The sequence below is a fragment of the Oryctolagus cuniculus genome, chromosome 7 (assembly GCF_051225735.1).
Source record: "Oryctolagus cuniculus isolate XC-2025 breed Fujian yellow rabbit chromosome 7, ASM5122573v1, whole genome shotgun sequence".
NCBI classification, from domain to species: domain Eukaryota; kingdom Metazoa; phylum Chordata; class Mammalia; order Lagomorpha; family Leporidae; genus Oryctolagus; species Oryctolagus cuniculus.
Window position 1 is genome coordinate 133,237,143 of NC_142873.1, and position 13,548 is coordinate 133,250,690.

General features: G+C 49.9%; 2 protein-coding genes across 6 annotated transcripts in view; both read right to left on the reverse strand.

Moving 5' to 3' along the window:
• Positions 1 to 4,491, reverse strand: part of LOC100338575 (uncharacterized) — a 50,738-nt gene extending 46,247 nt beyond the window's left edge. For both annotated transcript variants that reach the window (XM_089300915.1, XM_089300914.1), the window contains exon 1: positions 4,267 to 4,491. In XM_089300915.1, coding sequence (XP_089157041.1) covers positions 4,267 to 4,364 — 98 coding nt within the window. In that variant the 5' untranslated portion in view covers positions 4,365 to 4,491. The remainder of the gene's footprint in view (positions 1 to 4,266) is intronic.
• A 312-nt stretch (positions 4,492 to 4,803) lies between these two features.
• The window catches only part of SMAP2 (small ArfGAP2), a 53,835-nt gene continuing 45,090 nt past the window's right edge, over positions 4,804 to 13,548 (reverse strand). For all 4 annotated transcript variants that reach the window (XM_002715186.6, XM_089300919.1, XM_070078695.2 and 1 more), the window contains 4 exons: positions 12,477 to 12,586; positions 11,200 to 11,365; positions 10,443 to 10,759; positions 4,804 to 6,150 (listed from right to left, as the gene is read on the reverse strand). In XM_002715186.6, the coding sequence (XP_002715232.1) occupies positions 6,025 to 6,150; positions 10,443 to 10,759; positions 11,200 to 11,365; positions 12,477 to 12,586 (719 nt within the window). In that variant the 3' untranslated portion in view covers positions 4,804 to 6,024. The remainder of the gene's footprint in view (positions 6,151 to 10,442; positions 10,760 to 11,199; positions 11,366 to 12,476; positions 12,587 to 13,548) is intronic.

Sequence of the window (13,548 nt, forward strand, 5' to 3'; positions counted from 1 at the left end):
ATTTACACCTCTTTTAATTCTTTCTTTTTAAGATTTATTTATTTGAAAGGCAGAGTTATACACAAACACACATAGAGAGAGAGGGGGAGAGAGGGAGGGATGGAGGGAGGGGGAAAAGGAGAGAGTCAGAGAGATCTTCCATCTGCTGGTTCATTCCCCAAATGGCTGCAACAGTTGGAGCTAGACTGATCTGAAGCCGGGAGCCAGGAACTTCTTCCGGGTCTCCCAAGTGGATGCAGGAGCCCACTTTGCTGCTTTCTCAGGTGCATTAACAGGGAGTTGGATCGGAATTCTTAAGAGTAAAACTCGAGGCCAGCGCTGTATGGCAGCGGGTTAATGCCCTGGCCTGAAGCGCCAGCATCCCATATGGGTGCTGGTTCTAATCCCGGCTGCTCCTCTTCTTTTATTTATTTATTTATTTATTTTGACAGGCAGAGTGGACAGTGAGAGAGAGAGACAGAGAGAAAGGTCTTCCTTTTGCCGTTGGTTCACCCTCCAATGGCCACCGCGGCCAGGCCGCTGATCCGATGGCAGGAGCCAGGTACTTCTCCTGGTCTCCCATGGGGCGCAGGGCCCAAGCACTTGGGCCATCCTCCACTGCACTTCCTGGCCACAGCAGAGAGCTGGCCTGGAAGAGGGGCAACCGGGACAGAATCCGGCGCCCCGACCGGGACTAGAACCCGGTGTGCCGGCGCCGCAAGGCAGAGGATTAGCCTAGTGAGCCGCAGCATCGGCCCCGGCTGCTCCTCTTCCAATCCAGCTCCCTGCTATGGCTTGGGTAGCAGTAGAAGATGGCCCAAGTCCTTGGGCCTCTGCACCCACGTGGGAGACCCGGAAGAATCTCCTGTCTCCTGGCTTCGGATCGGCACAGCTCTCACCCTTGCAGCCATTTGGGGTGTAAACCAGCGAAAGGAAGACACTCTATCTCTCCCTCTGTAACTCTGCATCTCAAATAAATAAATATTTTAAAATATGCTCAAGTTGCATTAAAATGGACTTTAAAATGTTACCATGTATATTTAATAGAGTCTGTTTCACTAATTTTTCAAATACTTGAATTTTCTCTTCAACCCACCATATTCTGGCTTCTGGCCCTGCCACTCCATTGAAACTTCTGCAGAAATTTCCCAACATTGAACCCAACAGTGCTTTTATGAGTACTTACCTCACCAAATTTGCCTGATTTTACATTTATGGCCATCCTCTTTCTAGGTATCCTAGTCCCTAGATGTCCTTGATATTGCAATTTCATGGGATTTGGTTTGTTTTAAATTTAGAAGCAAACACACACATACACACACAGGCAGAGACAGAGACAGAGCACTCCCAGCTGTTGGCTCACTTCCCGAATGCATGCAATGGCCAGGACTGGGCTTGACCACAGTTCGGAGCCAGGAACTCAATCCAAGTCTCTCACAAGGGTGACAGGGACCCAGCCACTGTGTCCTGCTGCTTCCAGGATCTGTACTGGCAGGAGGCTGGAGTCAGGAGTGGATCTGGAACTTGATATGGGAGCAAGCCTTTTAACTGCTAAGCCAAACACCCACCTCTCACGGGATTTCTTTGTTTTCCATACAGTCTTTCTCCTTATCCACTCCACCTCAGGCCTTTCTTCCTTCACTCTTATTTAAAAAAATGAATACTTTCCTCAAGGTTCTGTCCCCATCCCACTGCTTTTATTTTACAAATCCACTCAATGTGATCCCATCTACTTCCATGGTATCAACTACCACCTACAAGGGGCCAACTCCCAAATTAATTTCTCTAGCACCTACTTCTTCCTTGCATTTCAGACTGTTATATTTCCATTTAAAAAAGTAGTTATTTGAAAGGCAGAGTGTGTGTGAGTCAGTGAGTGAATGAGTGTGTGTGTGTGTGTGTGTGTGAGAGAGAGAGAGAGAGAGAGAGAGAGAACTATGAATCTTCCATCTGCTCGTTCACTCCCCAAATGGCTGCAATGGCCAGGGCTGGGCCAGACTGAAGCCAGGAGCCTGGAACTCCATCCGGGTCTCCCATGTGGATGGCAGGGGCCCAAACACTTGGGCCATCTTCTGCTGCCCTCCAAGGGGCATTAGCAGGCAGCAGAATCAGAAGCAGAGCAGCCAGGACTAGAAATGCCAAGCTGATGTGGATGCTGGCGTCACAGGTGGTAGCTTAACCCACTGTGCCACAATGCTGGCCCTGAACTTCAGACTGTCAAATCCAGCTTCCAGCTGATCAACCAAACCTGAATGGATCACAGCCAACCCACATTCAATATGCCTAAAACCAAACTGCTAATTATCTACTTCTCTTCCTGTAGATTCTTTCACATAACTAAGAAACATGGGAAATTTGACTCTTTCCTCTCTCTCCATCCACATCTCACTCATTACTGAGATCATAAATGTTTTCCTAGTTGCTTTTGATTACCAAATAGTCCAGAACAGTGAGTCTATGTTGGGAGTAAATGTTGGGAGATGCTGATACCATAAAACACAAATGTTTACCACAAGACTTTTCAGAACCATTTCTATGCACATATTATAATCTAAGCGTATAAGAGGTGACAGAATATGCATCTTTCCCAAGCTAGTGTAGAGTTTCTGGGGGACATCTTTCAGCATCTCACTTGCTGCACAACCAGCTCATGAATTCCTGGCATAAGCCACTCCATTTTCCTCCACTCCCCACTACCATGATGCTCCTGCATCTCTTGCCATCTCTCTGGTTTCTAGCTCCAGTCTTTTTTTTTTTTTTTTTTTTAAGATTTTTATTTATTTATTTGAGAAGCAGAATTACGGTCAGAGAGAAAAGTCTTCCATCTGCTGGTTCACTTCCCCCATGGCTGCAACGGCTAGAGTTGGGCAATCTGAAGCTAGGAGCCAGGAGCTTCTTCTGGGTCTCCCACATGAATGCAGAGGCCCAAGCACTTGGGCCATCTTCTACTGCTTTCCCAGTCCATAGCAGAGAGCTGCATTGGAAGAGGAGCAGCTGGATACGAACTGGTGCCCAGATGGGATGCCAGCATTGCAGGTGGAGGCTTAGCCCACTACGCCACAGCACCAGCCCTCTAGCTCTACCTATTTCCTCAAACACACTGTTCACAGTGATTCAAGAGCCAGCTACCTTACATTCAATTCTGATGTCACTCCCCCATTCATGCTTCATCCTAGACACTCCCTCCTGGGGTATGGTATGCCTGCTACCCTGGCAACAGGTCCAGCTCCAGCTGTCTTACCCTAGACCACATGCAGACTCACGTCACACTTCAGAAACACCAGGGTACTCACTCTTCCCCATGTCCTGTGCTCTCAGAGAGCCCTATCGTTGCTGCCATGCAATTATCTATCTGGAGTACTCTCCTCACCCCTCCTTTTACAATGGTTCACATGTTGCTGTTCTTAGGCGGGTTTCCCTTCCTGGGCTGGGTGCCCCCATAGACCACTGTGAAAGGCATGATAAACGCGTTGCCCTGAGACTGCAAATTTCTTAAGAGCAGGGAGTACACTGGTTTCATTCTCTTTTTTACCTGGGTTATTCTTCCCAAATTCTGAAAGCTGATGGGTTCCAAGGCCTTATGCTTTCTCCTTGGGTGGATTCGCCCGGTGCCAAAGCTTTCCACACTACCCACCCCGATGGCTCCAGTCCAACACTTCCCACCAGACACTCACACATGTTCTGCTGTTCTTCCCGATCTCCACCTGACCGGCTCAGCCCAACCTCCTGACAATGCCATCCAAGTGGTCCCGGACCCAGCCTCTCCTCCCACCCCTTCTTATCACTCTCTGAAATTAAGTCCATTATTAAATGGACTGGTGTACTGTCAGCTCTCCTATCACACCATCCCATGAGCTTGGGGAGTGCTTCACGCTTCATCTCCAGGCTCTGAGGCAGTTCCTGGCACACTGTGAACATTTACTGAATATCTGCGGAATGAATTAATGCCTCACACAGGTCTGGCAGGTAACCCCTGCTAACAGCTGAGTGCTTTCCACCTGGCGACACTGGGCCACATGCCTCACCGGAGTTGCTCATTTTACCTGAAGTTAGCCCCGGTTTCTGCTGAGACCCAGAGGCTCGGTCACTTGCCTGGGCCCCAGGATGAGAAGGGCTGTGAACACCTGCAGCCTGAGGCAGCGCCCACGTTCTTAGCCAGGGCAGTTTGCTCGCGCTCTCGTCCGTCAGCACTCAGAGGAAAGAAGAGGGGAGGCGGGGCGGAGGCTCCACCGTCCCTTGTGATTGAGCAGAGAGAGGAAGGGAGAAAACGGACCGATTGTTACTCACCTCTTGCTCTTCACATTGCCTGGTTGTAGCGTTCTCTCTAATCCCTGACAAAAGCCCAGCTCCTGTTCCTCGATCCGACCGCTCAGGAAGGGCTGCATTACCTACTCACCAGGCACAGCTACTGCTCTCCTGGCAGAGAGGAATTTAAAGCTCTGCCGCGGTACAGGGACAGAACAAGAGGCTGGGCACCCAGACACTTGGAGCCCACTGCTGGTTCAGCCAAGGGCTCTCCAGGAGGCCCCGCCAGCTGCTTCCTCTTTGGGCGCAGCTTCTCCTCCTGGGCCTGTGGTGGGGGTGGGGGTGGGGCACACTCCTAGTGTGATGTTCTGTGCCTCTCGCAGGTGTGGATCCCCACAGGTGTCTCAGCTCCCAACTCCAAGCCACCCCTGGAAAAAGGGCCCCTTTCTCACTACTTGAGCCTTGGCCTGGCCATGCACAACACAGAATTTTGCAAAATATGAGAAGCAAACAAACTGGCCATCCGGGTGTAAGTCACTCTCCTCCAAGAGGGACACAGAGCAGCAGCCACGCGAGCGGTCCTTCCCTGCAATATTTATTAAGGAATTTACACGTACACAGGAGAAAGGCAACCGGGAATCATGGTTCCCACACATGAAACCTTTTAAGCAAAGTTTTCTTGTTTGAATCTTCAAGTGGACAACAACTGAGAAGAAAGCTGTCCAGGCTCTCTGCCCCGCACACCTGGAGGCGGCGGCAAACAGAGCACCCTGGATACACAGGCATGAAAGAGTGACTGGCAGGTTGGGAGACGGGAAAGGAGAAAAGGAGCTATCAGTGAGATGGCGTCTTTTTTTTTTTTTTTTTAAACCTGTAAGAAAAACTGGCAACAGTTTCAGGCTGTCGATAAATTAACTCCTCTCTGTTGTAAACCTAAAACTAATAAAAACAAAACAAAAAAAACACCCAGAGCCGTTGGGGAGTGGCGGGCGGCAGGATTCACACGTACATACGTACACACACACACGCGCACGCGCGCGCGCACACACACACACACACACACAGTACACACGTTAAAGCTGTGCATTCCCACTGCAGGGGTCGGTCTTCCAGCCACGGAGCCAGATCCTACTGCAGGCAGTGGGCGGGAGGCTGGGAGCGGGTGCCTGTTTGCGGGTGGGACCCTCACGAAGTCTTTGGTGCTAATAAAGGCTGACAAAGCAGCAAGCTCTGAAGCCCCAGATGGAGAGAGCCACCCCGGGCACAGCAGGGTGATATTTTTGCTCATCCGCATAGGAAAGGGCTTGCCTCCTCCCAGGGCCAGGGCCAACCTGAGCCGAGACCCAGGGAGTGTTTGATTTCCGTGTGTACTTTCCTGGGCACACCATGGCTCCTTCTTCAACCACAAGCTGCGACACTTATTGCCACCTGTGCAAGGGCCGCCTGCGGGTCCTCCTCCTCCACCCCCAGGGACCTCTCTGGGAGACTGGCAGGAAGTGCGACCCTGGGGGAGGTGCTCAGAGGTGTGCACGCTTCTCCTGCGGTGCCAGTGCTTTCTTCCCACCACTTCTAAGGTGCTGGTGCCAGGACAGGAGAGGGGCTGAGGCTGGCAGGGGAGGGGGGTGGGAGGACGTGGACAATAGCAACAGAGAGGTGTGCGCCGTCGGGGGAGCCGCAGGGCCCCAGCCACTGACCGAGCAACTTCTAACCAAACAGACAGAGGGAGGAAAAGGGCTTGAAGGGAAGGCAGCCGGGGGGAGAAGGGGGAGGGAGAGTGGCAGCCACGCGGGGGCTTCGCGTCTATTTCCACATCTGAGGGCTGAGAGTCTGATTCGCTGCCTGTCCGTTTCCACCGCTCATTGACTGTCCATAGTTCATCACGCCGTTGGCTCCGTAGAAGTTCATCCCAGCCATCTGCTGGGTCACCTGCAAGGGAGAGAGCCCACTGTCAGAGCTGGCTGCTGGCAAAGGCAGGGCGGAGTCCTGCGGCCCTCAGGGAGGGGAGGGGGAGACCCTGCAACCGGCCCCGCCCTTCATGGTCAGATGGGTTTGAGGACCTGAGGCCGGAACCTGAAGGACCCTCTGGGACTGTGACGCTGCCAGAGACCAGTGCTCAGGGCGGCCGACAGGGAGCGCTGCGTGTCTCCCTGCCAAGTCCCTCACGTGAACCACAAGGGGCCTGTTGCCAACGTGCGGCAGCCTCGGAGGCCCAGGAAGACCCCGGCTCCACGCTCCCGGCCCACGTCCAGCCGACAGCGGTTACCGTCGGGCAGCGCCGGGCATGCGCATGTGCAGAGGGAAAAAGGAAGGCGCACTGTTCAGTATGAACAGACGAAGGGGAAAGAAGCGTGTCCTGTGGTATAATGAAAGCCGCATGCCCCTTCCTTAGATTCACAGCGTCCACGTTAGCCGTGTCACTTTTTTGTCTCTCTGTAAAAACTTTAAGAACGTTTTCGTGAGCATTGAAAGTAGCCCATGTCATGGCTCTTCTCCCCTGAATGAGTGAGGAAGCACTTTTTTTTTTTTTTTTTTTTTTTTGACAGGCAGAGTGGACAGTGAGAGAGAGAGAGACAGAGAGAAAGGTCTTCCTTTGCCGTTGGTTCACCCTCCAATGGCCGCCACAGCTGGCGCGCTGCGGCCGGCGCACCGTGCTGATCCGAAGGCAAGAGCCAGGTGCTTCTCCTGGTCTCCCATGGGGTGCAGGGCCCAAGCACTTGGGTCATCCTCCACTGCGTTCCCGGGCCACAGCAGAGAGCTGGCCTGGAAGAGGGGCAACCGGGACAGAATCTGGCGCCCCGACCGGGACTAGAACCCGGTGTGCCGGCGCTGCAGGTGGAGGATTAGCCTAGTGAGCTGCGGCTCCGGCTGGAAGCACTTTCTAAGAACTCAATTCAGGTAGCATCCTCCAGAAACCGAACATGGTACAATATTCTAACACACACTGCATTTCATTCTCATGACTCATTAGTGCCATTGAATCTAAGAAAGCGGTCCTATTACTTTTTTCCTTGACATGGACATTTTTAAAGAGGCCAGACCAGGAGCTGCCATCATGGCATAGCTGCCACCCATGACACCAGCATCCCATATAGGCACTGGTTCGTGTCATGGGTGCTCCACTTCTTATTTATTTATTTATTTGTTTGTATGGTTTTATTTCTATTTGAGAGGTAGAGTTACAGACAGAGAAAGAGAGAGAGAGAGAGAGGTCTTCCATCCACTGGTTCACTCCCCAAATGACCACAATGGCCGGAACTGGGCCATTCTGAAGCCAGGAGCCAGGAGCTTCCTTTGGGTCTTGCACATGGGCGCAGGGGCCCAAGCAGTTAGGCCATCTTCTACTTCTTTCCCAGACCATAGCAGAGAGCTGGATCAGAAGAGGAGCAGCTGGGACTTGAACCAGCTTCCATATGGGATGGCCAGCATAGCAAGTGGAAGCTTAGCACACTATGCCACAGAGCCGGTCCCTAGTTGTTCCACTTCTGATCCAGCTCCCTGATTATGTAACTGGGAAAAGCAGCAGAGAATGTCCCAAGTGCCTGGGCCCCTGCCTCCTGTGGAGACCCAGAAGAAACTCCTGGCTCCTGGTTTTGGCTTGGCCCATCGCTGGCCATTGCAGTCAACTGTGGAGTGAACCAGTAGATGGAAGATCACCCTCTTTTCTGTGTCTCTCCCTCTCCCTCTGTAACTCTGACTTTCCAATAAACACAGACATCTTCTAAATAAATAAATAGGCCAGGCCAGATGTTTTGTAGACTATTCCCCAATCAGGCTTTCTCTTGTGTTTTCTCATGACTGCATCTAAGTTACATATTTTTGGCAAGATTCAACAGGTGATGAATCTTAGTCCTTTTTAGTACAAGGTGTCAGAAAGCATATGGCATTAATTTGTTCTATCTTGATAATTTCATATTTGAGCAGCCAGCAATAGTATCTATCACTTAAAGAAAAAAAGATTTATTTATTTATTTGAAATAGTTACAGAGAGAGAAGGAGAGAGATCTTCCATCTGCTGGCTCATGCCCCAGATGGCTACCATGGTCGGGGCTGAGCCAGGCAGGAACCAGAAGTCTCATCTGGGTCTCCTATGTGGGTGCAGGGGCTTAAGTGCTTGGGCCACTTTCTGCTGCTTTTCCCAGGACATTAGTAGGGAGTTGGATAGGAAGTGGAGCAGCCAGGACACAAACTGGCACCTGTAGGGGATGCCGGCATCGCAGATGCCAGCTTTACCCACTATTTCACAACACGGGCCCCTCTCACATTCTTTAATTGTAATTAATATGTATTTCAAGACGTATTTCTTTGAAAATGTATGGATACTCTTTCTTCTATAAGTGTTAACTGTTATTACTTTGTAAGGAAGACTTTCTCTCACTACATTCAACATCCAATTTTTAAAAAAATATCACTATGGACACATGGATTTTTTTTTGTTGTTGTTTTTGTACAATGTTACAATCCATTACTATGATTATTTGTTTAAAAAAATATTTATTGGGGCCAGCACTGTGAGATAGTGGGTAAAGCTGCCACCTGCAGTACCGGCATCCCAGGTGGGCACCAGTTTGAGATCTGGCTGCTCCACTTCAGATCCAGATAGCTCTCTGCTATGGCCTGGGAAAGCAGAAGATGGCCCAAGTACTTGGGCCCCTGCGCCACATGGGGGACACAGAAGAAGCTCCTGGCTCCTGGCTTCGGATCAGCCTAGCTCCAACCATTGTGGCCATTTGGGGACTGAACCAGCAGACGGAAGTGCTCGCTCTCTCTCTCTCTCTCTGCCTCTGCCTCTCTGTAACCCTTTCAAATAAATAAATAATCTTTAAAAAAATTTTTGAAGTAACAAATGAGCAAGAAACACATGTAATGTTGAAGATCAGTATCTAATGTTTGAAAAGCTTGCCATTTATATGGAATGCTCAAAAATGACATTTAAAAATTTTATTTATTCCTTTTATTTATCTGAAAGGCAGAGCAAGAGAGAGATCTTTCTGCTAGTTTACTTCTCAAATGCCTGCAACAGCAAAAGATGGGCCAGGCCAAAGTCAGGGGCCAGGAACTCCATCCAGGTCTTCCACACGGGTGGGTGGCAGGGACTCAAGTAGTTGAGCCAACAGCTGCTGTCTTCAGATGCTTCCTTCAATACTGTTTCTAGAAAGTTTCCTTGTATGACAGGTTTAAATGTATTAACTCTGTCCCACTGTTTTGTTTTTTTCTCCTTTGCAGGTCTCAGAATATCTCTCTGTTAGACTCTCTGCCTAACTTCTATAGTAACTTCTTTCTGATTCTTTCCCACTCCTATTAACAGTATTAGCCTGCATTTAGTTTTCATCCTTTTAGCTGTTCCATGCCTTTCCACAAAGCCAAATATTTTCCCAGCTGAATCTCTTGTCTTCTGGCTAATCTGGTATTCAGTGTTTATTTTAAAGATAACTTTGTCTTTTTCTTCAGTTTCCTTCCTGAGTTTAATAAACTTTCACAATTTCAAACTTCTTGTCCATTTTGGTTCTACATTTTTGAATTTCTGATTTAAGCTGTTTTGTCCTATCTGAAAAAGCTAGTTAAGAGCATTTTAGTCAGGCCAGTGGCCTGTGGAACAGTTTTCTTCTGCTTCAAGACTGGTTTTAAGGAGAGAATTTTCATTATCTGAAACCGGCTACACCAGTGTCGGCCTCGAGTCCCTTGTCTCGATCCCCCAGGTAACCAGTGTTCTGATCTACCAGGTCTCGGTTCTGTTCACGGGATGTCGCCTCCCAGGGCACATCTTTCTCTTCCAGAAGGCATTTTATCCAGGCCCAGTCCCCTCTGGGCCCCACTGTCTCTCCTCTCCCATGGTCTCCTCTCTGATGCTGGCTCTGCTGGACTTGGGGGTTTCCGTTTCCCTTGCTGTGTCATCTGAAGTGCTGGTGTTCGGTTTACTGGATTTCATGGCTCAAGGTTGGTCACATGTGCATTCCTTGCTTGTCAGCATGGGGTGTTTTTGTTTTTGAGAATGTGTGCAGATGCAGATTTAGGCAGTGACCCTATTCTACAGGAACCCAGAACTGCTCAGAAAGGTCCACCTTAGAGAGTCCTTCTAGGAAGGAAAAAGCAAACCTAAGTCTTGTCTCTGGCATCATCTCATCCACACAGAAAGGGTGAAGGGATAAGAGTGAGCTACAGAGTGAAACAGACTTGCGGGAAGCACAGAACTCTTGGTGCAAGCAGAATGGGCCGCTTACCTGGGTGAGGTTCCACTGCAGCTGCTGAGCAGGCGGAACCCCATACACAGTCTGGGGCATAGCTGCCATGCCTGCCATGTAGCCAGCCTGCTGGGTGGCCATCATCCCGTTCGGCACGCCCACCATTGATGCCTGCATGCCACCCATGTAGCCTGCAGGCATGGCCATGGGGGCAACCATTCCAGAAGCTCCTGGCTGAGCTACCATGCCTACTGGCGGGGGCATCATGCTCCCCAGGATGCTGTTAGGAGGTGTGACTCCAGGGAAGCTGGGGTAGGCTGTAGGATACGCCATCTGAGCTGGAGCCATGAACATTGCTGCCAAGAAAACATACACAAAGGTCTGTTAAAGAGGAAGGGAAATGAAGTTAGCCCAAACCCTCTCTGGTTCCATCTTTTCAGCTAGAATTTCTCAGGACAGCAAGACTAAGAATGCTCTTTTGCCCAGCAAAGCTGCTAGAGAGGTTTCTACCATACTTGCTAGGGCTTACCAGTGGGCTACTGACCGAGCCACCTCCCCTTCAGCGCCCAGACCCCAGCTTTTAGCCAGATCTCACAGAGGTGCGACACCAGCCCCCACAGGAGGATGGCTCCAAGTGACATACTATCTATCTGCTGATACTCTGTGGCTTCACGAGAAAAGTCACGTTCAGGCTGGGCTGGCATACGATGTCCTGGCCCCCGAAGTGACTGTCCTTTCTCACAACAGATAATTCCTGCATATAGGTCCTCAGCGCCACGAGCCCCATGAAACCGACCTTGGGCAGGCATCTGAGGCGTCTGGGATCCATACAGAGAAAGGATGGAGTCTTTTGAGAGCTGCTTCTTGCCTATTTCTTCAGATTTGCTCCCTGGCTCTGGAAACAGGTTCAGGTTTTCAGGAACAGAACCGGCACTGCCTGCAGTTGGCATGGAACCGACAACCTTAGGGTGAAGAGGGCAGGAGGAGAATTGGAATGGTCCTCACGGAGGTCTCTTTAAGGAGCCCCCTCTCCTTTCTATTGCTTTGAACATTCGCAGTAACAAATTCATGGCTCAAGTTCATAGCTTCCTGCCATTTTTACTGTATAAATATCTGAAAAAAAACACTTAACAGTTAAGTTCTGGTACAATTCTTCGTTCTTCTGCAAACAAATGTGATTTGGTAAGAAAAAAATATGCAAATAAAGCAATCTACAAAAATGATGCAGCAGAGAGAACTGAGCCTAGATCCTGGTGTAACCATTTTACTAGTTGTATAACCAGAGGGTAGTCACAGAACTTTTCTGAACTAGTGCTCACCTGTAAAATTTCATTTTGTAAGGTTGAGGTGAAGACTTAAAATTATTAATGAAACAGATAAAATGATACACCAAAAGCACCTGGCACTGTTCCTACACACTGCAAGCCATTCACAAACAGGAGCCATTAAAAGTTGCAAGATGCTGTTTGGGACACTCATGCCATACTGGAGGGCCTTGGTTCGAGTCCTAACTCCAGTCTCAATTCCAGCTTCCTGCTAATGCAAACCCTGGGAGGCAGCAGGTGAGGGCTCAAGTGGTTGGGTCCCTGCCACTCATGTGGGAGCTCCTGGCTTCTGGCTTTGGCCTGGCCCAGCCCCAGGTGCTGCAGGATTTGGGAACTGAACCTGCAGATGGCAGATCTCTCTGTCTCTATTTCTTTCTCTACCTTTAAAATAAACATAACAAGTGAATAAAACAATTTCTTATGTCTCAAGTCTTTCATACTTACAGCTCCCCGGCAGTAACTCAGGCTGAGGCGCTGACATAAAGCTTTAGCCCTTCTAATAGGTTACCCCTTTGATGGAAGCCCACTCAAAGGGCCCATCCTTTGAGTGCAGAGACAAAGCGGTATGAACAATCATCTTGGGCTAGAGCAGAGATGACACCGCTTAAGGAAAGAGTCAAGAACAAGAAAAGGCAAAGTCCAATTCCATCAAGGAAGTGTGACTTGGTTTGACTTGGTTCGATAATTAAGCTATTCAAACCATCCTTTCCAGAATGCTGTAGAATCTTGAGGAGCCCATAAGACTTACCTTTCTGGGAACCGAGGAAGAAGGGGATGGAACAGAGGCCAAGAGATCTAAATCCTTCTCTAGGGTATTGCTGGTCTTACTATTCGCAATGGAGCAAGCCACCGGAGCATCTGGAGAGAGTCGGAAGGTAAAACGCAACACTGCTCAGTAAGTCTATGCCTTCAAGCAGACAAAAAGTGAAGGCCCACGTGCTCATCACAGACCTGGAAATCTGAACTTCTGGAACCATCTAGCTTGGGTGCTGCTACTCAAGAGGCCTCACCCACACTCACAAGAGCACTCTGGGGAAGCCCACGGCCCAGCTGGCCGGCCTAGGGCAGCAGAAGCTCACAGCCGAAGGCCACGGCAACACTGCAGCCAGAGGCTGGCTGGCTCCCTTCTGGCTATTTAAAGGGCAAGGTGGTTAGGATTCTTTCTCAAAGAGGAATGAAAAAGTATAGAAATTAGGAGCCTAAGGAGCCAGTAACGGAACTCAGCAGAAGTGGACTGGAGCAAAGTACCACTGCCAGCGCTGTGAGAGGGGCAGAGGAGGCTTTCTTCCCGACAGGGGCAGAAACCACTTCACGACCTCACAGGGGAAAAGGACCACAAGGCAACAGGCCATCGTAGAAACAGGCTGCACCTGAAAACTCGGACGGGGCAGGGAGTGGAACTCAGCGCTGTGGCCCCAGGCTCCAAGGTGCTGATTAGCAAAATCTATTGAGCACTCGGTATGTGCCAGACATGGGGCTATGAGTTTGTGAGTCTTTCTAGCAACTCTTTTGAAGTAGAGACATCATTCTCACTGCATAGCTTAGCAAAGTAACACCCAGAGGGTGAGTAAACCACCCAGGGTCACACAGGAAGCGGAACAGGTGGGATTTCGCTCCAAATGCCACACTCTTAACCATGACACAGTACTGTCACGCTGAAAAACGTCCCAGTAATCCCTTCCTTAGAACAACCGCTCAGATATAAAACACACAGGAAGAACGTGAGGGAGCAAGCCTGTGGAGAAAACACAAGCTAAGGGAATCGCATGTCAACCTGTCATCCTGGAGTCACGGGGAATGCATCAAAATCTGTAAGAACT